This window comes from Molothrus aeneus, chromosome 17 (assembly GCF_037042795.1).
Source record: "Molothrus aeneus isolate 106 chromosome 17, BPBGC_Maene_1.0, whole genome shotgun sequence".
Classification (NCBI taxonomy): domain Eukaryota; kingdom Metazoa; phylum Chordata; class Aves; order Passeriformes; family Icteridae; genus Molothrus; species Molothrus aeneus.
In genome coordinates, this window is record NC_089662.1 from 11,838,820 (window position 1) to 11,864,468 (window position 25,649).

At 41.1% G+C, this 25,649-nt stretch overlaps 2 protein-coding genes across 4 annotated transcripts in view; both read right to left on the bottom strand.

Moving 5' to 3' along the window:
* Window positions 1–450: 450 nt before the first annotated feature.
* On the bottom strand, window positions 451–8,954 carry NELFCD (negative elongation factor complex member C/D). 2 transcript variants are annotated; one of them, XM_066561382.1, is made up of 15 exons: window positions 8,846–8,954; window positions 8,310–8,425; window positions 8,036–8,145; window positions 7,149–7,258; window positions 6,738–6,845; window positions 6,022–6,174; window positions 5,125–5,255; window positions 4,540–4,705; window positions 3,771–3,905; window positions 3,251–3,390; window positions 2,952–3,066; window positions 2,555–2,650; window positions 2,238–2,378; window positions 1,777–1,906; window positions 451–1,369 (listed from the first exon to the last, which is right to left on the bottom strand). In XM_066561382.1, exons 1-15 carry the CDS (start codon window positions 8,909–8,911, stop codon window positions 1,335–1,337), a joined length of 1,752 nt encoding a protein of 583 aa, XP_066417479.1. In that variant the 5' UTR covers window positions 8,912–8,954; the 3' UTR covers window positions 451–1,334. The 2 variants fall into 2 exon arrangements, with proteins under 2 accessions (XP_066417479.1, XP_066417478.1); XM_066561381.1 differs by lacking the exon at window positions 451–1,369 and having other exon boundaries at window positions 1,447–1,906.
* A 6,801-nt stretch (window positions 8,955–15,755) lies between these two features.
* The window catches only part of GNAS (GNAS complex locus), a 129,248-nt gene continuing 119,354 nt past the window's right edge, over window positions 15,756–25,649 (bottom strand). For both annotated transcript variants that reach the window (XM_066561822.1, XM_066561823.1), the window contains exons 6-12: window positions 24,358–24,412; window positions 23,965–24,038; window positions 23,487–23,545; window positions 22,169–22,289; window positions 21,090–21,220; window positions 20,501–20,568; window positions 15,756–19,619 (exon numbers count right to left, since the gene is read on the bottom strand). In XM_066561822.1, the coding sequence (XP_066417919.1) occupies window positions 19,473–19,619; window positions 20,501–20,568; window positions 21,090–21,220; window positions 22,169–22,289; window positions 23,487–23,545; window positions 23,965–24,038; window positions 24,358–24,412 (655 nt within the window). In that variant the 3' untranslated portion in view covers window positions 15,756–19,472. The remainder of the gene's footprint in view (window positions 19,620–20,500; window positions 20,569–21,089; window positions 21,221–22,168; window positions 22,290–23,486; window positions 23,546–23,964; window positions 24,039–24,357; window positions 24,413–25,649) is intronic.

Here is a 25,649-nt window from a genome sequence, read left to right on the forward strand (position 1 = left end):
GAGGAACTGTTTAGAGGAAGTGATACAAAGCAGAACACAGGAAAAGTAAAAATAAACCTTGTTTAAACTGCTGGTAAAGCTGCATGGACACAGAGCAAGCTGCTCTCAATTATCACCAAGAGCTTTTACAGGGCTGTATCCTAAATTTATTCTCTATAAGGTGAATAATTTCTGCTGTTAATTCAACAGTTTACTTAAATTACACAAACTAGGTCTCAGGCAAATTTTAAATGATGAGAGTTAGCTGGAATAATAGTAAATCTTCTATTCTGGACTTAGAGTTTAAATGTCTTTTAGGAAGTAGATTCTTCAGAAAACAGATGTACTTGGAGAAGCAAAATGTGCTTGTTGGTTCAACAAAATTACTGTTTGTTTAAAAGTGAGGGGTGTAAAGAGGAATCCAGCCCCAATGAGCAGAGAGAACGAGTCATAATGAAACTGAAAGAAATCTCTGGAAAAGAGCAAACACCTTTATTTAAAGGTAAATTATATTGTTGGGTGTTTTCCCACAGTTTGGCATCAGCCAGGACAGAGTAGAGATCAGTATAAAAACAAAGCCACAACAAGCAGGAATGAAATTTGGGCACACGTTTCGTATTTTGGGACAGTAAAGACATGGTAATGAAACTTACCAGTAACATCTGAGGCATCTATTTAGCAAAAATAGATTCTGAAAGGTAACACACTCACCTAGAATTCCTCTCTTAACACAAAATAACCTTGGCTGTTGCAACTCCTCTTGTGTTACACAAAACAGGTTTTTTGTTTTCATGTAGCATATTTAGAATTCTAATATAAAGCAAAGGGGAGGAACAGACATTAGGGCTTTTGTGCTGCAGGCACAGAGCAAATCCACAAATTCCTATTTTTTACAACTTACAACATCAAAGCCTAGAGCATTCAGGACCTATTCAGAGAACAATCTGCAAAGTGTTTTAGTAGGAATTACCTTACCCTTTCTTCGTATTTTGTTTATTACACAAAGAATCAGTGACAAATTTTGCAAGTTCTTTCAAATAAATCTGTTTCTTGCTATCCATCCTCTTCAGAGCACAGATTTATACTGATTTGTGTAACAGCAGAAAGACCTTTGGTATTGTTCCATTTTCCGAATGACATTGACAGTTCTCTGATATGAAACACAAACACTCCTCTGGTTAAGAATTTCAAGGTCACCATTCAAGTCAAGCAAGTGCCCTTCAGCCTTTTCCTCCTTGTTTTAGGTTTCTTGGTTTTGTTGGGATTTTTTTCCCCAGTTTTAGAACCTCACAGGTGGAGAGCATGGCAAAACAGTGATCATGAGTTCTGGCTGCATTCTTGATGTTTTCCACTGCTTAGTTCATCATAATAAAGTTAGATTTGCAATGAGCTTAAAAGGAGAGAAAAAAAAAGACACTGTTCAGTGCATTACAATGATTCTGATTTATATATTTGCATATGGATTTCTGCATTATGTAAAGAATTAGGCTTTTAGGGTCTGGACAGATGTTCCTGGTTTAGGGTGGAGTACCATATTACGACAGACAACTTTCCTTCCTTCCTTTCCTTGCTGCAGTGACAGTTCCCAAAAAGCAGTATTTATCTTCACTTTCCCCACTACTACCCACAGATTCTCGATCACAGGAAAATTGCTAAACACAGGCCCCTAAAAGGGAAGTTGTCTGTGAAAATAGCTGGCAGGCATTCCTATATTTAGCAATCTTCCTCCTAAACATTATTTGCAAGTTGTAACAGACACAAATGGAAGCAGGTATGGAAGGAATAAACGTGACTTACCTATGAACTCTGTGACAGGATCATGTTCACCTTCTGTTTTTATAGTGCCTGCAATACTTTCATTCTCCAAGATTGGAAGAAAAAGCTGTACAAAGTCTGAGGTATATGGAGGGGCAATCACATCGAGCACCTGAAAGAGCAGACAAAAACTGATGATTCTTGCCCTTACAGGGGGAGGAGGGACAACATTTAATTAATATACCAGTCTTGGAAGCATACAGGTAGTTGGATGAGAACAAGGGGTCTCAAGTGCAAGTAATTAGTTATGAACTCTCAGGGTGCTCTATGAGTACCTTGTTACATCCAGAAGTCAGGATCAGTAGGACCAAATCCCATCCTGGTGAACACTGAGACATTGCTCAGACTCTGACCTGAACTTGAAGTATTTCTGAATATCCAAAACACATGGATCTGATCTAAACTTGATATCTAGACTTCAGTAAAGAGTTTTTGCTGCTGACCTCTGTCACAAAGTATCTGATGAGGGAGATGTCGGTGTCCAGCTTCTCCAGGCATTTGCGGATGTAGCTGACGACGGGCAGGACGTAGCCCCGGCTCAGCGAGTGAACCATCCTGTCCAGGAGAGTCTTCTTCAGCTCCAGCTGGTGGGGAAGGGAGGGAAGAGCCAACACTTCAGAACTTGCCCTCAGAGTGTGCAATTTTTATTCATTCAATATCTGCTGTGCTACATTTTAACCACTTCTCCATTAACCCTGCTGTGAGAGGAAAAGGAGTGACAGATGTGAGTTAACAAAGACCTGAATCCTCTGAGTATCACCTGCTCCATCACATCCAGCTGAGAATGTTCTGTTTCAAAGAGCTTGACAAGAAGTTGCAGAACTTGGGGATGAAGCAGCTGATGGCATGTACTGATCTGCAAACAACACAGCAAAGTGAGATCCTCAGAACTGCAATTTAAAACACAATGCACCAGACAAGTTTACACTGATGTTCAGGGCCAGACAGAAATTCCTTTAGAAAAGCATTCCATCATTTCTTTCTATAATGCCCAAGTTTTCCTGGCATAAATAATGCTGAGCTGACAAAACCAAACAATTTACTCTGAATAGATTCATCTCTGCATATTTACTGCCTTACTGCAAATGACAGGCATTCAGTGTTACACAAGAACCAGAACTGTTCCTGCTCTCAGCACAGTTTCCAGACACTCTCACCTCATCCAGCAGTGCCAGGTGAACGGGGGTGTGATCAGTCTGCAGCTGGAAGTACCGTGGCTCTGACACTGTCCAGTCCACCCACTTCAACACGCCCATAGCCACCACTGGGAACCTACAGAGAGAATCACCTTAGCACAGCAGCATGAAAAATAAATGGAAGTTTTATTAGCAACCCAAAGTAATCTGCCATCACTTTCCAGTGGCACAGAAAATCATGTTCTGCCACCCAAGGAGGACAAGTTGTGTGTGAAAGACAGGATTTATAATCATGGGAGACTCCCAGCCTCTCTGCTCACCTGATGCACTGATACAGAGTGCTCAGTTCTGCAACCAGCTCTGATGCCCCTTTGTTCTCATTGCAACACAGATTGTGAACAGTCTCAATGGCTTTTGAGGTCGACTTGAGTTCATCCTTGTTGATGCTGACTCTCTTGTTCTGCAAAATTATTGCAAAGTTGGAATGCAAGAGCTGCAGATGTCTTTGGTTATTTAAGGAATGGAGCTTGACCTGCAATAAGCCTAGGATTGCATCCTGTCTCAAAATGCAGACTCACATGCAAGTTTCAGAAGAATTAATTATGAGTGAGCTGAAGTACAAGGATGTTTTGCTTTATTCTCAGTGCACTCAGACTTTTGTTTGATCATCAGGATCTACACTTTTTAATCACCTCAGTTGAAGGCAGAAGCATTTCATATTAAAATATTTAAACTAAGCTGAATGTATTATTTTAAACGACTTCACAACCATACATTTTCTTCAGCACAGGCAGGCTGCTGCAGTTAAAAAAGAATATTATTCACAGAAGTGAACATTACCTTTTTCCACATCTCTACAACACTCGCTGCATATGCCAGTATGTGGATATATTTATGTTTGTGATCCTGGTTGATCTTAGCACCTGGTTTAAACAAGGACTGCATGAAGAGGTCCAGAAATGCAGGCACTCGAATCTGTGAAGAGAAAGAGCATTTTATCAGAGCCTGGGAATTATGAGAGGTGACTAAGAATGGAGTTTTTGCATTTGATATACCTTAAACAAGATAAATACATTTTCCTTTAAGAGTACATTAAACAGTTTTCTGAAGAGACACAGATTTTTGAAAGAAAAAAGGAAAAAAAAGGAATCAGTTACAAACTATATTTCTAAAGTATCAAAATCTTGCCTTTTCTTACCAAAACCCATGTTAGAACAATGCAGTGAGAAATGTGAAATGTATAATTTAGGCCTGTTTATAACAAACTACTAAAGTGGGCAGGGATTTTTTTTTCTGATTTTTTTTTTGTTTGTTTAAAGAATTAATTCCTTGCAATCTTTTATCTCCTATGGAAGAGTTCTTTAATTTGGTTATATGTAAAACCACAACTTGGAATGATTAAAAAACCCCAACAGAAGTACCACGAAGCTGATGCAAACCAGAATGCAAGTAGCAGCTTCACTTTTAGACATTACTTACAATGACAGAGGGACAAGTGAGTGCTGATTTAATTTTTGTGTCCATACAACACTAAGCACAAGGCACCCCATTTCCGAGTGCTACTGTAACAGAAATAAGTTTCAGAGGTTACAAACAGGTGAATACTGACCAGTTCTACTGGAGGTGGGTCCATGCTTGTAAACATTTTGAAGAGGACAGTGATATCTGCTGGATTCAGAGCTCCTTTGGACAGCATTGCCCCCAGAGCCTGGCAAGCTCGGGGGTAGGAGGCTGCAGTACCCAGTGCTAAGGTGATCTGACTGGCATCGTGGCCTCTGCAGACAGAGCAAACACACACAGTGACTTATTTTTCTTAATTCAGACATTTCAGATGAAGTCTCACTGAGTCAACAGGGCATACTCTATGGGGTGTAATGCCTTAGGGCAATTACAGAAATAGGCCTGTGTTTGCCTGGTTTGTTTCCAAAATGCTAACAGAAAAATAAAAATACATTTCTTAACAGACAGAAACATCAAGTCTTTGCTTTTCCAGTTTCAGGTCTCTGTGGTACAGGACACTGAACTTTTCTGCTGTCCCACAGCTTCAAGCCCTGCTACAAAAACTGCTCTGTTGCAGTTCGAGATTCCCCTTTTGCCGGTGAAAGGTGAGGAAGGACAAGCAAAAGCCCAAAAGCCAGCAGGGTTCACAGGCTGTGGCGAGCTCCATTTCCCTGCTCCCACGGGTGCCACTCACTTCTCGTGGGCGTAGCGCTGAACCTCCTGCGCGATGCGTCGGACGGCGGAGCCGCCCTGCTCCTCCTGCGCCAGGATGGACATCATGGACTGGGCAAAGAGGTAAGTGTGTTCCCCATGGCACACCATCTTCTGTGAAAGCACAGCACAAACCTCACCAGACAGCAAGCAAACAGCCCAGTGGCCGCCTGTGATTACATTGCCGTGAAAGCAAAGGGGGAAAAAAATAAACAGCAAAATTGCGAAGAAAAAAAACCAAAGCACAAACAAAGCCCAAACCCCAAAAGCCAAGAGGAAAATACAGAAAAGCACTGACACCACACAAGAAGAAATTTCTGAATTGAGAACTTCATTTCTCAAATTCCAAAACTGAGAGGAAAATCCGTTCTACGTATGCTCAGTGCTTTCTCTGCAGTATTTGAACACTAAGAGAAGTTCAAAGCCAGCTGAAAATCATTTTTCAAGTAGTTCTACATTTCTGAAATCAGAGTACAATAATTGTGCTGTTTCACAACACTGAAATGCTGGGTTGATTCAGATGGCAACTTTCACACTGATGTGGATGATAAGAGAATTATTTTCATTTGCCAGGGGACTGACAATACTGATCTTTAGATCTTGAAGTACATGTTAAAGACAACAGTTCTACCCCCACCTTTTTACAATCCATTTAATAAATATAAGAAGTGTCACATAAGTAAATCAAAAATTCTTGGTCACAGAATGACCAAAAAGTATAAATTTGTTTTAGCTCAGATATACCTTCTCTTCAGAAGCTCTTGTAGGACATCAAGATTGGCTACAACCCACAGAGATCTGTACCTCCTAACTGGAAAGCAGAACACTTCTTTTTCCACATAAAAAGGAAAAAAAAAAACAACCCAAAAACCAAACTTACAGCAAATTCAGGGAGGTTTTTCTCAAGGTTTTCTTCTCCTCCATCTAAAATTGTTGCCAGAGATGTACGCAGGACTCTGGAAAATACTTCTAGTTGCTGACATGCTGTTGAAACGCTGGTTATTTCCCCTTGATACCCAGCATCAGATATAAGCTATAAAAATAAAAGCATCACAGAAATCTTGTGTTATTTACATTTCTATTTCTGATATCCTAACAAATCTAGAAGAACACAGATAATCTAAGTTTCATCTCTGCATACACTGACTGGAATTCACATTTATATTGTGGTCTACAGAAAAAGAAACCAATAAAGATGCAACAAGAATAAATAAAGCACAATAATAAAAAATGTAGCAGAGCACACCAAAATATAACATTCTTTTCTTGTCACAGAAACATACAAAACTGACCGAGATGTTCCACTGCACCAGAAATCCAGAATTTTCAGACAGAGATCAAAGGAAAACAAACAAGGAAAAAAAAAAAAAAAAGAAGACCCCCCACACCTCAACAAAAATTGAAAAAGCAGTACTTCAAACTGGGAAATTACATGTACTGCAACTTGTAGCACAAGTCCTCCCACCAAGGTGTATTTTTACTAATTGGTCTTAGCAGGAATACATAAAAGATACAAGCAAGACCACAACTAATATTTGATGCCAGAACAATTAGCCCTCTATGGATATTCTTACTGATTGGACTTAAGCATAGTACCTTCACAGTAAAATTAAGCATTAAACAATCAGGATGGGCTTCTGCCAATTTGTAAAAAAGGTCTCTCCACGTGGTATGTGCTATCATTTGCTCAAGCCAGGCTGGAGTCTGAAAAGAAGAAAAAAATTTAAGAATGTCTTGTTGTCAGGATCATAAAAAGCAAGGCTTTTACCTCTCAGCAGTCCTGTGAGTTGTTCTACAGAGCTTTATTACAAAGGAAGATGTGTTCCAAATTTCCAAGCTCTCTAAACCTCTGAGGACTCCAGTCAGACAGAGCTGGTTTTCTGAAACCAGTTGTTCCTCAGCCAAAGAGCTTTGAAGATTCAATTTCCCTTCCCTTCACCACTCCATCAGATGAAGGTGTGGAGGAAGGATCCTCTGTAGGGACAGCACCAGGGATTGCATGCACACCTCTCCTTCCTCTGTGAAGATGGAATCTGCTTTCCGAGGGTCGAAGTGCTTGATCAGTAAACTCTTCAAGTGGTTCTCCACAGTCTCCTGAACTTGCATTGGCTCAACACCTGCACAGAAGGAACAAAACACTTGGCAGATGTACTGCAGTCCAGTGGAACACAGCAGCAGCATCCCACATTTTCCAATGAGAACAGAAACTACTCCAAAATTTATCAGCACAGAGAAGACAAGAGGAGAGCCATCAGTTCTGCTACTGAGCCACACTGATACAGATTTACAGATTTTCCACCTTTTCCCTAAATACTGAACTGCTTAGGATTTCAGGTCAAAACCTTTTCTTTCTCTCCTCATCAGACACACAAATGCAGGAGTGTCTTAACCACAAGAGGGATTACCAGGGCTGGGGCACAAACCCACGTTACTACACACTAAAGTTCATCCTTTTAAGTATTGTTTATCAGTAGCTTTGATAGTATTCTACAAAATAAGACACATATAGAAATGAGTAGTTCTGCATTTCTGAAATCAGAGCACAATAGTTCTGGTAATGTAATAACGATTAAATAATTCCATTACAGGATAAAAACACTGCTTATGCTGCCTATATAACAGCACCCTTGCCCTTTGAATGAAATTAAAAAGAAGCTATAATTTATGCAGCTGTTTCAACAATGAAACCTTTTATAACACAGTTTGTTGGCTTTTCCTCAACATATTGCATCATTATTCTCCAAGTGGAATACACCTATTATTATAAAGGATTTAGCCACATAAAGGATGACAACTTTATAACAATCCACTTCCTGTGTATGAACAAATTTGCCACAAATTCAGATATTTCTGACAGAATATAGACCCAAAATGCTCTGTATCTTGTATCATACCTGTCTGAATGAGCCACTCTGCCAGTAAATTGACAGTCTGTGCCACTGCAGTGTAGTTTTCAGAGAGGAGCTGAATAACATTCTCTGGAGAGCCTCCTGCTTGGAAATATCTGATGAAAGGATTACCAAAGAACTATGTGAGTCATATTAAAACCAAAAATAAATAGAAGTCTAAATTTAAAGGGAAAACAACAGCACCATTTATACATTTGCACACATTTCCATACGAAGTGACACCTCGAACACACCACAACACACATCAGGTCACACTCACCTCTTTAACGTGTTAAATATAGACGGTTCCATTATATAATCAGGCGTGGAAAATTTCTTCAGGCACTCCTGCTGGACTTCGGCATCGTCTTCTCCCTCCCCATCCTCATCATCTTGCTGTTCACAAGCACAGTCAGGTCAGCCTCCCTGTCCCGTCTCCCCCCACTCCCATATTCAGGCTCTGTTTGCCCACAGCAGCACACACACCTGGGCTCAGCACCGCAAGCGACCTGCACCCCGACAGACAGCGATTATTAACGGGGAAGGCACAAAAACCCGCACCGCCTTCTCTGTTTAACCCCGGGGCCCCGGGCCCGGCCCCTGCCCCCACACCCGGCGCTATCGCCTCAGCCCGGAGAGCCCGCGGGGGAACGGGAGGGCCCGGGGGACGCTCCGGGACCCGCCCGGGGAACACTCCAGGATTGTCCCGGAGGATGCTCCGGACCCAGGGGAACGCTCGGAGTCTGTGCCCAGGGGTTGCTCCGGGACGCGCCTGGGGCTGCGGTCATCCCTCGCCTCGCTCCCCCCGGCGCTCACCGCGCCCCCGTCCGCCTCGCTGCCCCACTCGGCCGCGCTGCCCTCGAAGTAATCGGCATCCTCCATGGCTCCGGCCCGGCCTCCCCGCCCGGCGGCCGGAACGGGCGGAGCGCCGCGGAATGGCGGCGGCGGGGGCGGGGCGGGAGCCCGGCATGGCGGCGGCTGAGGGGGCCCTGAGGGCGGGCGGGCTCTGAGGGGAGGCGGGCAGCGGGCGCACACCCCTCAGGGGGAAAGAACCAGTGGAAATGTAAAACAAACCAGGAAATGTAACATCAAACTGCCCTGCAAAGCCTCCCAGCGCAGCAGCAATCGCACGGGAATTGCAAGGGAAGAGGAAAGAAAGGGATGCCTTGCTCCGAGGGGTTGTTCTCCATGGGGTGTGTTCTCCATGGACATGGAATGTGTTCTCCAAGGGATGTGTTCTCCATGAGACGTGTTGTCCAAGGGATGGGTTGTCCAAGGGATGTGTTCCTTTTCTGGCTGCGGCTGGACAAAGGCAGTTCCCTCCCATGGAAGCATGAGGGGGATGTTGAACAACAGCAAGTTGATAGGAATGATGTTAGGGTAGAATAGAATATTTGACAAGTAGGAAAACAAACCCAAAAACCCCCAAACAAACAAAAAGGGGTAACTTTGGAGAATGAAAGTGGGCATCTCTGGGTGGAGGAGAGGTGCTGTGGGAGCTGCGTCCCCTGTCCTGGGGCAGCTCTGTAAGCAGGCAGGGCAGCCTGTGACACAGGATTTCCTCCCCATCCCCAAAACTGGATCCCAGAGCACTGGCTGTGCTCACCCTGGAACCTTTCTGGGGGTGCTGAGCAAAGATAATGGGTCAAGAGGGTCCCCAAGGAAGGGAGGGACAGGGAATGAGATGAACAGGGGACAAGCCTACAATGAAAACTGATCACATAAACAGGCCTCAGCAAGGAGAGGCATTAGTGAGACCATGTCAGAAACAGTCCCTTTGTCCCTCTTCAGATCCACTCCTGTTCTTCAGTTGTATAAGAGTTTCACTGTAAAAAAAGGGGAGGGTGAGGGTGTGTTCTGGGATTTGGAGGCCAGCCAGGAGTTTTGCTGATTAATTATTTAAAAGGTCCTTTATTCTCATTCAGTTTCTACCTGAAAAATAGTAAAAAGAAATGACATTGCCTTCCATGCATTGCTAGGTAAGAAAGGCCAAAAAAAACCCTGTTCAGAAATAAGTTACAGGATCTCCAACAGACAAAATCCTTGCTCAAATGTGGTTGCTGTGCTAATCAAGGGATTTGCTGCATTTCAAAGCTCAATACAGAGAGTGTACCCCAGCACCTGAGCTGCAGCACAGCAGAGTTGTGCTGTCCTGTGCTGCCCTACAGTGGTGAAGCAGCTTTTCCTGGAACACTGCTGCAACAGTCGGGAGAGAAACATTCGATTCTTTTTGCTCTGCCAGCAGAAAGAAAAAAGACTTTTTCAGGATAGATGCCACAGATTGAAGCAGAACCACAAGGGACAGGTTTTCCACATTTTCCACTGCAGGCAGGGGACGGTGAGGGCACCCCGGTGCTTGTGGTCGTTTTTTATGAGGGACGAACTGGGAGTGAAGTGACAAGCTGAGGCTGGGAGCCAATGGAAATATCCTTGAGAAAAAGTTTTTGGCTCATTTCCATTTGGTTAGCAGGCAATTTCCATCCCATAGATGTGAGAAATAATATGAACTTGGAACAGACAGAGTGATTAACCAGTCGGAGCTTCCTAAGTACCAGATCTGAATTTAAACCATCCCAAACCAAGAAAGAAAAAGTACTGAGAGTCTCGTAAGAAACATCTCTACACCTCCTGTATCAGCTATTAGGTGAAAGAAAAGTTCTCTGGAGGTGATTTCAGAGTAAACATTATCACACCTTAACAGAAGGTTCAGAAAAGTTCAAATTGGAGGAAAAGTGAGCCCAGAACTTAACATTCCAATGAAACTGAATGGGAAAACCACAAGTCTGAGACTTCATGAGGCTTTGGAGGAGATCCTGGTTCTTTACAGAAAGTTCAACTAAATACACTTTGCATGACAATTTTTATATGGGTAGGAGAATTTTCCTTCCCACAACCAAAATTTGCTGTACGTCTCCTGGGCAGGACATTGGGATCTGCAGCCCAGAGAATTTCATTGTGCCAGAGCTTATGGCCTGGAACACTCTTAGCCTCAGTAAAGCGTTTTCAGAGCAGGTAGAAGTTTTGTCTGGTGACAACAGTTGGACTTGTGGGACTTCAGTGGTAATTATGTTACAAAACTTCCTGCTTAATAGAGTAGAAAATGGGAACAGTCCCCAGCACCAACTGCCATTAAGAGACATAGTGGTATTAGACATTTATGATACAATTTCAGTGCCTGAATCTTAAAACTAGAAGTTTTCATCTTTATATATTTATATCTCTTTATTTTGATTGCAGTAACAGAAAAAGATTTTTTTTTAATATATAAAGAATGAACAATACTCAAAGCATTTACTTTCAGCTTCTCTTGAGAAGGAAACTAGAGATCTGTAACAGCCAGACATTTGCTGAATAGCCCTTTGCAGAATTGCAGTATCCAAGCTTGCCTCGCTTCAGGTCAATAAACAAGAGGTAAAATCAGATTAAACCAAACAGTTTCAAGATATCACTTAAAATGTGATGAAATATTAAATGTACCAGAAATGGATTTTGCTAACTAAACCTCTACAATTTTGAATGGAAATAATGTTGGTTGTCTCTTGGGTTTAACTGCATTCCCCCATATGGATTTTTGTTTTACAAAGTATCAGTGAAATGTTCATGACTAAAAGCACTTAGATTTACCTGAATGTCCCTGAAAGGTTTTATTATGCAGCAACAAATTTTCCCCTAAATGCATATTTGACTACATTTTATGTGTAAAATATTCTTGGGTGACTATTTCTATCTAATGAGATTTCGATGAGGCAGAGAGCAAATTTTGAGATAAATTTTGAGACAGAAAATTTAGACCCAAAAAATATCCAGTGAAGGTCCACCTTGGTGTCTCTGCTGCATGATTTGAGGAAGCAGTAAAGGCATTCTGGAAAATGAAAGTGTGTGAAGAAGAGCCAGATGTACAGGAACATGGAAAATTGCATTACTTTTTCTTTTTGTACCTTTTTTTTTTTTTGTTAGTATTTAACAGAAAAATAAACAAAGTATCAAATGCTCAAGTTTCAGTTCCAACTATCAAAATTTGCTTGATTTTTCACCAAATTATTAAACAACCGTACTTCAGGATTTGCTGCCTAAAGGGCTGAATGTAACACAGCTGATGAAATCATCCAACTTCATTTGGTTCCTTCCTAAAATATAGAAGAAAAATCCCAAACAGAAGAGCCGACTTCCAACAAAACTGTTTGCCTTTTATTCATATGTTTTTTTTAAAATATCCACCCTGGCATTCTCTGTCATTCCCTCTGCTCCTCGCCCTCTACAAATTCTTTTAGCATAAATTTGTATTTTTGTAATCGTTAGCCCTTTACAAAGCAGCCAATACATTCAACTAGAGTTAAGGTAATAACTTTCCAATGGAGTAGGAAATTACAGCAGCATCATTAGGCTAATGAGTTTTGGCTAAAGAGTTCTTCCTTCTCAAGCAGAGCCTCAAGACGAAGCATTTCTCTTTGTACCTCAAGTACTGGTAACAGTTATTCCAGACATTGAACACACAACACTTCACCAGGTAACCAAGAATATTCCAAGACAAAACAAGGTGGTTTGGAGGTTGCTGATGTGATGTCATTCCAGTGTCCCTCAAATGTCAACTCCAAAGTTGGAAGTGTATTTTATATACTGAAGATTGCTTTAAACACTGAACCTCCCAGCGCCCCAAGTGCTTCTCAAGATGAGACTCTGGTGGAAATATTTTCTGCTTTAAAGCAAGTTCCAGTTGATTTTCATGCTGATCATTAAACTCACCTTTCACTAAACTATCTCCCAGCTCTAATGGTTGCACAAAGTGCTTTTATTTTTGCAGTTCCTTAACTGGATAACACTGGCCTTTTGGGATAGATTCATTCTCTGACCTTGAAAATTTGTATGAGGATGCCAGACTGGGTCACTCACCTGGGGAATGAAGAACTTTTCCCCCTAAATCTCTTTTTCAGGGTCCAAGGTGATGGATTTTGAACTCTGAAGTTGTCTCATACCTTTCTTTCTGCTCTATTATCAACCACACCATTCCAGGAGTGAGGAGGGTGAGGGCAGGAGAAAGCAGCTGAACCCAGAGGCAGCAGGGTTTGGGCCATGCTGCAGGACAGAGCAACTGGCTTTTAAGTTTCTCAGTTTTAAATCACAAACAGGTTGCCAAAAGCTGCTGCTCGTGGCTTGCAGACAAACCTCTGTAACCCAGCAGAGCTTTGCCCTGTGAGAAACAGAACTCAGGGTTAGCACCAAAACTGTCACAATTTGTTACTTCATTTTGGATGTTGTGCCTTCAAACAGTAAGAGAAGAGAGATTAAAACTACTGAGATATTCACCAGCCCTCAGAGCCCCCTCAGGACACATCTCCATGGCTCCACCTCAGCACCAGTCTGAAACATTTCTCATTTTGACAACTCTCACTTTGAGTTCTATCACCCAACCCCTGATTTGTCTTTTTGTGGAAGCTCTTCTGATCCTGCCAACAGCAAACTGAAAGTGTAGCAAAAAAAGAACTGGAATGTGCCCCCCGATGTGGCAATTCCTAACCCTGACACAGCTGCTCCTTCCTCTGGGCACTCTGGCATTTCAGTTGCAAGAATGATGCAGTTCCAAAGTCACTTCAAATACCAGAAAACTACAGATAGAAACCTTGTACTTCACTGTTAATAATCCACATAAAATTCACAGCCTAAAACAATAGTTTGCATGACAGAACAACAGAACTCAGAGAATTCCCAACATTACTGCCTCTCTCCTAGGCTTGTCTTTCTCCAAACTTGCATCGTAGTAAATTAAAAAAATAATTAGCCAACTCATTCAATGAAATGACTGGGTAAATTAAAGTGAAGAGACAAATTCACATTTTAATTTTGAATTAGCTCACATTTGTCTGCTGGTACCCCAGCATTAGAAAGCATGTTACACAAAAATCCCTTCTCCCTCAAAAATTTATCCTTCTCCCTATCTGGGACAATGTTCAAAGGTTTTATTTTGTTCTGTCATTCAATAATTTTGAGTCAGACTTCCTAAGTGGAAAAAAAAAAAAAATTAGGAAAATCTGAAAGTTTGTTTTTTGGTGGATTTTTAATTATCTATTCCATATTTGGTCAGTTATCCATGTTACAGAGGTATCAATGCTGTTGTTACCCTGGTGGATTCCCTGTTTTCCACAGGACCAGGCTAAGTTTATAGGACACAGATGTCAGACGAAAACCTCCACCTTATTATTTTTACATTTAATGCAGTGAGAGATCTTATTTGCCTTCCCACCTCCTCCCATGTTGCTTTTCCAGGTCAGATTTGTGCTTTATACTGCACCCATTTTGCTCAGCTCAGTACACTGAAAGTAACCAGGATAAAAAGAAGTTTGAGCTCTTAATGAGAATCAGGGATCAAACCAATTAATGACAAAGCCAGTACTAATGGCTCAAATTTTAGCAGTCTGGGCACTACAGTAAAATTCTGAAGCAGTTTTACCTACCCTGACCTGCATCCACTCACAGGACTGAAGCCAACTGAGTATGACCAGGATTAAAACAGGCTCACTCTTGGAATTTGTCTTGTCAGTCACCAGAGGGATTTTTCAGCATCAGGCTTTCATCAGCAGAGCTTTCAGAAATCCCTTTTGTGGCTTATTTTATTTACAAAGACGCTTCAAAGTTTGTCACAGAACAGGAGGATTATTTCTCAACAGATGAATTTTCAGAGATAGCAAGCTGAGGAAGAAGGGCACAGTTTAGCTTTGGACTGCAAAGAGATGTTTGCTTATATTTTTACTGTTATACAAAAACTCAACATGTATTTTAGAGATGAGGACCTGCTCCTGTGTGATTTCCACTGATAATAATCTATGGCCCTGATCCTGCTTATTAAATTTAGTAGGAATTTTAACATCTACTCCCATGGAAGAGGTCCTAGGAGTGCCAGCATTGTTAGGAATACACACAGCACATTAGTTACAGTTGGGGAAAGAAGAGAATTTACTCTCTTCCACAATGAGTCACATAATTTTATAACTTAGAACAACTTTATCACTCTTAAGACATTTGTATAGCACCAATCACCAAGAGCATTGTCACTAAGGCACTGGACTGGTACTCAGCTGTCACGGGCTCTGCCTCCAGCTCTGGGGTCAATCTCCTGTGTTTCTGTCTTTTGTTTTTACTGGCACATAACCTTTGACATTGGAAAATAATATAAATAATACAAAACATTCTCCATCATTTACAGCAACAACACACCACGAGGAATTACAAGGTGCTCAAGTTCTGAAGCCATGAACGTGAATAGATCAGTGCATAGATTTACTGGCAGGAGGAAATTAGCCTGCAGGTATCAATTCTGTGCAGCACAGTGGAGCAGTGTTAGCTTCCCTTCCTCTGGAGCTAGGACATGCCCTCAGTTAAATCCTGCCCTGATGCCACGATTCAAAACAGTTTTTAGATAAATGAAGAAAAGCCCTCAGGACTCCTGCCTATGACAGCTGATCCAGGATGCCTTCCTAGGCTTTTGCATCAAAGTCTGCTCCTACCAACTTGCAGAGCTCCAGTTTCAGCTTCTGAGAGCAGTTTTTGATGCTTTCAGAGGCAGCTGAATCCTTTTCTAGTCTGTAGTGGATTTATCTCTCCACATTATTATAAAAGAAAAAAATCTTTAGGAGTTATCCCTACTCTGCTGCACCACACTGAATGTGTGCTCTGATGCATAAATTACTAAAAGTTCTTGGGTTGAAATAAGTTACTGCAAATGCACAGTAGCTGATTTTGAAACCACAACATCTCTACAATTTATTATTATTTTTACAAAATACCCAAAGTGATCAGACCATATTGTAGGTTACTGGCTTGCCGAAGGTTGTTTTAAAATCAAAACCATTTCTGAGTTACAGAAGTGCCAAAAACAATCTTGAACCAGGTTTGTTTGTTGTTTTTTGTTGTTTTCTTTTTAAACCAACCCCCATCCAACAAAACAGTTGTATAACTTAAAACAGAAACAAGAGTTTGTGTTGGAAACTGTTGAAAAACCAACCCACCAAAATCACGCTTGAGCAGAAGCCTTGTATGGCAAAGATTCAGCTTAGGGCAGTTTAGTGCCAACCCTCCATAGGTTTACAATGGAAATACTGACACAACCTCAACTACAGTGATGCAAATGTGCCCTAAAAACACTGTATTTGCTTTTATTAATAAAAGTGGTAGTGTTTACATTTGCAGGTATCTTACACTTCAGCATCACGATGAATACTGAGTAGAATGAGTTAAGTTTTGGCTGTAAGGTCAGAAGTTTCCAAACAGATGAATGAGACAGAAGTGACAGTCCTCAATCATGAAAACAAGAAGTTCAAATAAATAAATAAATCAAAACTAAGAAATATGGGTAAGCATTAGGTTGGAATGGTTCAATTAACTGCAAATTATGGCCACTAAATTAGAGACAGAAGAAAACACAGTTACTTATTAAATAGCAAGCATTAAAGCTTTATGGTTTTGTATTAAAAAAAAAAAAAGGAAAAAGAAAGCTGTTAAAAATAAGACTTGCATTTACCAGGCCACCAAACTGCATGGACTAATAAAGAGACTAACAAAGGCAATACTGAGACATTAAGACACACACACGCTCCGTACTTGTGCAACTCAAACCATATTCAGAACAATTGCCTTTTTCCTCACATAAGAAAAAAAAAAAAAGCATCCCCTAAACATATCTGTTCATATAAAGCTTTAGGTTTCTTAAACTGTTGCTGTCTTACATAGCTCATTGTTATTATGTGTCCTCCTCATCAGAGGAAGAAGCTTATTTTGTTAGTTTTTTAAATGGAGGTGCTTTGTTTCTCTCAGACAAGAGATTACATTCCTCATACCACTACAGGTTTTCTCCATTTAGAAATTTGGTGTTCACACCAACTCCTCCTAGGCTTAAAAAGATAAGGGTTGGCACTAAAATAAAGATTTTGGCTCCTGTAACTAAAATTAAGGCTCACAATGAATTTCCTTTCCACTACGTGTGTCCCATTTTTACCTAGTGGAAACGCCAGCCCTTCACCTACAGGCACTGGATACATTCTGAATTGGAGGGGCCTATTTTCAGTCATGTTTTCTACAGTTCTACAAAGTTCAGGTGGCAACTGTCTAAACCTGTAAAAGGGAAAGATCATTCTTGAAAGGCGAGTAACAACTGCAGCTACATTTTTTCAACTATTCAGTATCTTCTGGAAGTAATTCTGAATTGAGATGGGACAGTAACTCCCTCGCATCCCTGCTCTCCAGTGAAAATGGACTGTGTGATTCATTTTAAGACTTTAGCCACAAAAGCAAATGAAAAGTCACAATTCTGAACAGTTGCAGTTCTTAGTACTGAAAAGGCATCCGATACCTGAAGCAAATCTAGCTGCACAGACATCACTGACCACGCCTCACTTGGATAGAAACTGGATCTCTTCCCAAACAAAGAAAGTCCCTTGGGTGGAGGGAAGCTAGTGTGAAAGGCAAAGAGGCAAGAATTTTGGTGTTTGTTTTTGTTTCTTTTCCTTTTAAAGTCACTGCAGTTAAGATCCAGATCAGTTTAGGGGTGTAAATGAAGGGGGAACAGGGGTGTTTGAGTAATATAGGCTAACACTGTTCTAGATGTGTTATTACAGCTGTAATTTCTGACTCTGTACAAATTGTACACGTAGGTTTAGACACATGAAAAAGTAACACACTCACAGAGACATAAAACACCTAGGTATAAAATATAAAGCAGTGTAGTAGTTACTAAAATTACATGCTCTCTTATTGCTACAGTGATTTTTGCTCTTTTTTCTTTTTACTGTACCACATGTTGTTCTAAGCATATAATTTGCATAAATTATTCAAGTTTAAGAAAAAATCCACACATCTTCACTTTTAAGCTACTTATATAGTTAATATAAAACAAAAAAAGGTTCTAAAGTATCTCTTTATTAAAAGAGAAATAAAAATGTCATTTGAAACTGGAATTCAGTGGCCAAATCCAAGGGCAGTGCACACCTTGTCATTCCTTGTCGTTGCCCACGCAGCGCAAGCCGAGGTTGGTGGGTATTTGGCCCAGTCTAGAGATGGTCACCAGACCTGCATGATGCCCTACGTGTCTGTTATTGTTCTGGTTTTTTTTGTTGTTTTTTTTTTTGTCTTTAGCAAAAAAAGGACTATGAATGACCAAAGACTAACATTTATAATTTGTAGCAAAATTTGGTTTTATGTAGAAACAAGCCATGTTTTGCATTTGGATAGAGATTTAAATGAATTAAAGCTAAAAATTAAAAAGCACGATGCTGCAACATCTGGTCACTTGTTGAAGACCTCACTTTTAAAGTGGTTAAGTTTGCACAATTTGTACTTTTTTCTTTTTTTTTTTCCTTTTTTTTCCTTTTTTTTTTTTTTTACTAAACAGTATTTTTCCTTCTTTTATAAACCAGAAAAACTAAACTACAGATAAATTTTCCCTACCTTGAGCTAATGCTGCAGATAGGGTTGACAAAGCTGTACAGCGCAATCAAACATACTTACATCTTAGCTCATTGTACAGGTACAGCCATAATCAAGGCACAAAGATCTTCTACAAGTTATTTTCAATAAAGTTGTACAAAATAATACATTTTACAGTCTGTACAAGAATAATAATCCAGCAGTAAAATAAAAAAATGAGGGAAGGGAAGAAGAAAAAGAAGGGAAAGACTGTGAGGACTACAGTCTAGATAATGATTTTTAGAGCAGACGGGATCATCAGTGGACAAACTGAAAACAGTGTGTGGTTAACTCTTTCTGCAATCACAGGCCATATGCAGTTCAATTCATGAATGTCCATGGTTGTCTTTAGACCACCAAGACTGGTTTTAAAAATACCCTTCTGAAAGGTAGCAGTTGGTTTTTGCACTGTCTAGGTCTGTTGGAGAATTGTCAGTATTTCCGCCCAAAGCCACATTACAGTCAGAGAACCAAACTCAAGGGTCTGTCTTCAAACTTGGTCTGTGACTTGGCACCTTCGTTACTCGGATGCAGTGAGTGATACAAAGTGGAGATCACGGGTTATAGGATTATGCCCACAGCAGTGCTAAATTACCTAAAGTTTTCTCTCCCCCAATTTTTGTTTCAACGTTTTAATTTTTTCATCCCCAATTCTTTCAGGTGCTCCACATTCAGGGCTTTTAATTAATTAGGTTTTATTTCTTTTTTGTTTGTTTGGTTTGGTTTTTTTTCTCTCTTTTTTGTTAATAACAGTGTTAGGGAATCCTCATGGAAATGGCCTTTTAAGTGTTAGGGGCCATCTCAAACTGTCCGAGGGGTACAGAAGCAAGCTTAGAAGTGCTGCTATTGTCCAGCAAGGAGAAAAAGTTGAGGGGTGCAAATCAATGGGAGATTCAAACAGTTCTCTTCCACCCTATGTGGGCAAGGGTGTTTTTTTTCTTTTTTTTAATAAGGAATAAGGAGTCCAAAACACAGAAAAAAGTGCTCTCCATCACAACAACTCGTATTGGCGAAGGTGCATGCGCTGAATAATGTCCCGACAGTCATTGAAAACCCTCCGGATGTTCTCTGTGTCCACGGCACACGTGAAGTGAGGGTAGCAGTAGTGCCTTCCATCTCCACTTGCTGTGCTGATTCTCTGTGCAGAGCAAGAGAGAGACACTGGGTTAACAATAAACCCCCCTGGGGGAACCCCAGCCCGTCCCCAGAGCTCGGCTGAATGAAGGTGAGGGGGGTGTGTGTGAGCTGGGCCTTCAAAAAGTGCAACTGAGTGGCAAAATGCACACAGGGTTTTCACCTGAAACAGGACATTCAAAATGATCACAATTATACAGTGAGGTGGTCACTACAAGCTGGGGAATTTCAGAGAGGAATGAGAACTCAGGAAAATGCCATTATTTATATGCAGCTTTGGTGGATTTAGCAACACAACTCCTAGTCCATTTGGCCATGAAAAAAGCAGGATTTTGCCTCCCTGTACAAAGCTTTTATCTCTGCTTTACACTTACAGAAAGCCTACGTCAACTTTTTGTTTTGCTCCATTTTAAAATGAGTCCACAATTTGATTGCCAGTCTCACCATTTCAAGTAATTGTAACAATATTAGAAAAAAAAATCTATGTCCATTATAGCTTCAGCTGACCAGTAATGGGAAAGATAATATGAAAAGAACATTAATACCTGACAAAGGAGGCATCTTTTGATTAGTCTCTATCTTTAGAAATAATGCATGGAATAAAAATCTGGCCCCATTAGTAACAGCAGGACTTCACTCATCATTCTATTTGGGGTTTCTTAATTCTCACCAATTTTTTTACTATTTAATTATGTACGAGCAAATATCCAAAAAGCAGGTAAGAAACAGTAGTAAAGCTCATAAATATAACAGTGGTTGATGCAATGTGGATGTTAAATACAAACAACACAAGAAGTGACAGCACTTTGCAATAGCAGAAGGTGAGCAAGAGCTTGGGTTTGGGAAGAATCACAGAAGAAATAGGCAAAGAAAGGAAATACTTACAAGAAACTCGTCTCTAATAAAATACTTGGCCCTTGTAACTCTGGGATCCTCACCAGGCTCTGGTGTTGCTGATTAATAATAAAAGAAGCATCTTATTAAAACAGGTGTTTTCTGGTAATAGCACCTAAAAATCTCAACTTGTTCTGTTTTCCGCTCAAATATGACAGAAATCCACTTGGCAAAACTGACTGTGAGACAAGACAAACCATGACATTATTAAACCAGCAGGATTTCAGGAGAAAAAGGGAATATTATAATGGCCACAGTAACAGGAATTTGGCAGGTAAGAGAAATGTCCACAGGCAGGATTAGGAGGAGTCCTGAGGACACATTTGTGACAAAATGTCAGACTCTGATCTACAGCAAAGTAAAAGGATTTTGTCATGATGAAATTATTAATATATTAAACATTTAAGAGGCAGGAATCTCTTATTATTAGTACCTTAAATTCAACACTACAATTTGGCTAAAAGACATTGATGATTACATCTACTTAAGAGTTTTGAAGCCCTAGTTGAAGCTACCAAAACCATCACAAATATAATTAACAAGGAAATGATAAATTGCAAACAAAACTTAAAAATATTACCATCATCTGGTGTAGTGTAGCGAGCAAATTCTGGAAAGTAGTCTTCAATTTTAGATTTCCCTGCCAAAACTTTCTCTGCTAGCAAATCTTGTTTATTCAGGAAAAGGATTACTGAAATGGTCCGTAGCCACCTGTGCAAAATGGAAACCAAACACTGTGAGGAGGCACAGCCCAGGTCATACAGAAACTCAAAATAAAGTAAGTCACACAACATGTCTGGAGACAAGGCCATATGACACACTGCAATGATTTGGAAAGGTTTTTTTATACCTGAATCCCACGGGTGTAATTCCAGGTGTGCACACCCTGAGGTGCTCCCCACTTTGTGCTGTTGATCCAAACCCATCCCAGGGGAGATTTCCACCTCCCAGAGCACAGCTCCATCACTAATTACTTCAGCCTCAATATGGCAACCACCAATGAGTGGCTGTGCAGAGCTCTTTGCAATGATCTGAGATTAATGAACATTAGAGGTGGGAGGCTGTGACCAAAGAACCAGCCCAGACTGTGCTAGGAGATGGGAACAACAGAGCCCCCTGTGCTGTTAACCCTGGTGGGCAGCTCCTCACTCACCTTCCTCCTCAGGGGGTGGAGGAGGAGGAAAGAGAGAATGAAAGCAAAAAAATCTGGGGGTCAAGATAAAATATAAATGATGACTGTTTAATTAGTGAGGGATAAATAAAAGCCAGGAGAAGACAAAAGAAGTGATGCAAAGGCAATCACTCACCACCTGTGGGCAGACCAATACCCAGCAAGCTGGGGAACCTCCCAAAATCCTCTATTTCCCCCCTTAATGCAGAGAATGATGTTATGTGGCATGGAACACACCTTGGTCAGCCTGGATCTGCCCACCTGTGTCCCTGAGGATTGACTGCAGGGACAGAGTGAGGAACAGAGAGGGCTCTGCACACACTGCTCAGAGCAGGAGTGTGTTATCAGCATTGCTTTGGGCAAAACCTAAACCATGGCACTCTGTGGGCTCTTATGGAAAAAATGAACTTTGTCCCAGCCAGGCCTGGTGGCCTGGTCATGAGTGGTGACAGGACCAGGAACCTCAGTGAGAAGAGCCTTTCACAGACCTGTTGTTCCAGATACTCTTGAAGAGGTTTAGTGCCTCCTGCAGCCGGTTGGTCTGATTGTCCTCTCGTATCACCATGTTGTAGCTACTGCTGGCCACCACAAATATGATAGCAGTCACATCTAAAGCAAGAAATACCCTTGAGTTAATGCCAAGCTTCAGAAGAAATACCCAGGAATCATGAAGTTCAGTAAGAAGCTGCCAGACTTGCAGCTCCCTGCAGAGAACAGGCTGGGATGCTGCTGCTGACAGCTTTTTAAGTACCAGGAATCAAAAAAGAAAGTGAAGAAACCATGGAAGACAGGCAAGGCAGGAAGCTGCCTTGAACAGAAGCTGACAGAATGACAGAAAATGTAGGAAAGAAAGGAACTGGAGCAAGAGGGAGAAACTGAAGAAAGCCAAGAGGAGAATTGAAAGAAGATTTAAAATGTGTAAAGAAAATTGGAAACAACCATGAGCTATCAGGAAAGGACAGGGAGGTCCTTGGGGGAACACCTCAGGACAAACAGCACTTTTGATTTGTGTAAAGAGCAGTAACAACAGCAGCAGACTGCAGTGAATTCATGGCTGATTGCAGTGGTCCCCCTGCATGTGTTTTACTGCTTGGAGCCCCATCTCCTCCCTGGGAGGCATTCCCAGGATCAGGATCCCTGAGCTGCTCCAGTCCCTCACTCTGCCAGGCTCATCTGCCTCAGGCACAGCAGCACAGATGAGTCAGACCATGAGGTAACAGGAAGAGGAAGGAGCAGAGGTAAAACCCAAACAAATCTGTTACTGACAGCACAGATGAAAATACTGCCCAGTCCTTCCACACACACAGACAATGTCCAGGTGATTCTGTGACAGGAACTGTAGCAATTTGCCTTGAATTCCAAGTTGCATTCTGCTTTACTTATTCTGTAGGATCTCACTGTAACTTTTCTACAAAAAGGTGGTGGTCTTTTTTGTGTAACTTCGCTGCTATTTTGTCCAAACAACAAAGAAGATAAAGTACCTTAACAAAGTATAGGCTGGCAAATAATGCACCAAGCCACCTCCAAAAATACTTGATTAACAGAAGAGAGGGAAGCCAAAAAAAATGGACAAGCTGAAGTTATCAAATTCAAATTCCTCTCCACCTGCATTCTCCTTGAAGATGTTCTACGTAGTTACAGGAGCTTACATGTCAAGAAAAAACTCAGTGCTGTGGGACTGTTTGGTAACTCCTTATTGAGCTACATGGAAAGATGATGGATTTCACACAGTTGAGAAAATGAAGATTAGGCACTACAGTTCTGCAGAGAGCTATTTTATAAAGCCACCAGAAATTCTAATCCTACCATTAAAACACTGGATCCATTTTCGGCGTTCATCTCGTTGCCCTCCAACATCAAACATACTGAGAAAAAAACATAAATCCAGTCAGTCAGAATCATTTTGTGCTGGGTTTTTTGTGTCTGCATGCAAACAGAAAAGGTAAGAAACTTTAGTACTTCTGTGTTGCAGAAGTTAAAGGGAATCTTGGATTACAAGAACCCGAATGGGTAAACAGTCCATGAACACAGGCATGCAGAGAAAATAGATTTAAAACATTTTGTTCTTTGTGATTTAAAATAAAGCACACCATTTGCATTTCATTTTCAAGCCAGACTACTAAATTAGAAAACCATAAAATACTTCCTTTCTATTAAACACTGATCCTGAGAAATACAGTAGGCTCAATGAATATATGGTAGGCTCTCCTCCCAGTTTACATTGGTATTTGTCTGTGTTGTATTAAAAATTGTAAGAACATAAAGAAGAAAGAATTATACTTACTGAAAATTTACTTTATCCACCTGAAACTTGGTTTCAAAAATTCCTGATGTCAAAACTCTGCATCTGAGAAGATCCTAAAGCATAAAGGGAAATGCATTTATTCAACACAGATACTTGGTAGTTTCCCTATATCCAGCAATGGAAATAAACCCCTTTTTTCCATGCTGTACTACAACAACAGGGAACAGCACTGGAGTGTTCAGTGTCACAGAAACACGATGGAAATCTTGTAAGTGATGTAACCTTGTACATCATTTATGTGTACAAACATAATCCAAAGGACCAAGCCATTTGCATGGCAATAGCTGAAATGGTGATTAGAAAATGAATTAATTGCCCCCAAAGATGAAGGGGCAGATAAATGGTGTCATTTCCTCCCAAAGCCCCACGTACCTGGTCAGATGGGGTGTACTCATTCTGTTTGACTATGTCAATCTTGTCTAGAAAACTGCAGAGAGGAAAGAAAAAAGAGAAACTCCTCACTCTCAAACCAGACAAACTTTCTGATGCTTTAGTAACTGACAGTTCCCAGGCAAATTCTGGTGCATTTTAATGCTCTCAGGCTCACAAAACGATGAAAAATCACACGCTGGAAAGGCAAAATCGGGGATTTTGTACCATTCCCAGCAGCGGCCGGCAGAGGGCTGAGAGCAGCTCAGTGACTCCATCTGGGAACCCCAGCCAGCCCCTCCCGCCGGCTCCCCACCAAAAACACCCCGGGGCTTTAACTTGGGGCATTTCTTCACAGGATCCCACCCTGGAGCTGCTGCTGTGAACCCCGAAACGACGACTCAAGCAAGCTGCCCACATGTACTTCCCCAGAAAGTAAAATGAGGATTTTTAAACAACTTATCAGCTCTGGAGTTCTTTAGATAAGTGGAAGCCCTAAAGCAATTTCAGTACGAGTGAGAGGGGCCACTGATTTTTCTGTCAGCTGCTGTATCAGTGTTTCAGTTACTTTCTGGAGCAGCAGCAGTAGTTGGCTACATGGGAAATAAGAGATAGATTTTGTTCAAATTCATTAGGCACTACCTACAGATGATAGTCTGGAGTATTTAATTTTTTTTTACCAATTAACTATAACCTCATAATTATCTTTCACTTCAACTCAAAAAGCAACATTCTAAAGGAATTAGTGAATTCTGCTTTGTTGTGGTGGCCCAGCAGCAGCTCAGGATGCAGATTTTGTGGTGTTTGGCCCCAGTCCCACTGCCCCACACCAGGTCCTCAGCCAGGTGCCCCTTGCTCAGCCCCTTCCACTCCAGCAGTGCTTCACCCCTAACATTAATGATTAATCAGCCTTTAGACCAATAGGCCTTGAGCTCCCTTGGAAATCCCTCTGCAGGAATTGTTTTCTCTCTGAAGCAGAAATCACAAAGGAAAGGTGAGTTTTCCCTGCCTCCTTTAATGTGCACTAACAACAGCCACAGCTTCTATGGGGGAAAGGGAGCCCTGTCCCAGATTCACAAATCAAAAACCCAAAAAACTCCCACTAAAGCCACCACACGACTCAGCCCCAGTTTCAGTCCTACCTGACTTCCTAAAACACCTAATGAGGAGCAGGGAAAGGGGGGAAAAATTCCTGTATTTTGCCAACTGCTTCAGAGCAATGCCCTCTTCTAGATGATCTTGCTTCAGAGACACGTGAAAATTAATTTTTGTTTAGACTGAATTACAGAATTTTA

Bases quoted from the DNA above. Each gene is read 5' to 3' on its own strand.
- NELFCD (XM_066561381.1), bottom strand. From the start codon at position 8,911: ATGGAGGATGCCGATTACTTCGAGGGCAGCGCGGCCGAGTGGGGCAGC. The intron at 4,706-5,124 runs GTGAGTGGCACC...CTCTGTCTGCAG, and splicing joins CAGCGCTACGCCCACGAGAA to AGGCCACGATGCCAGTCAGA. The intron at 3,067-3,250 runs GTGAGCAGAGAG...TTCTCTCTGTAG, and splicing joins ACTCTGTATCAGTGCATCAG to GTTCCCAGTGGTGGCTATGG.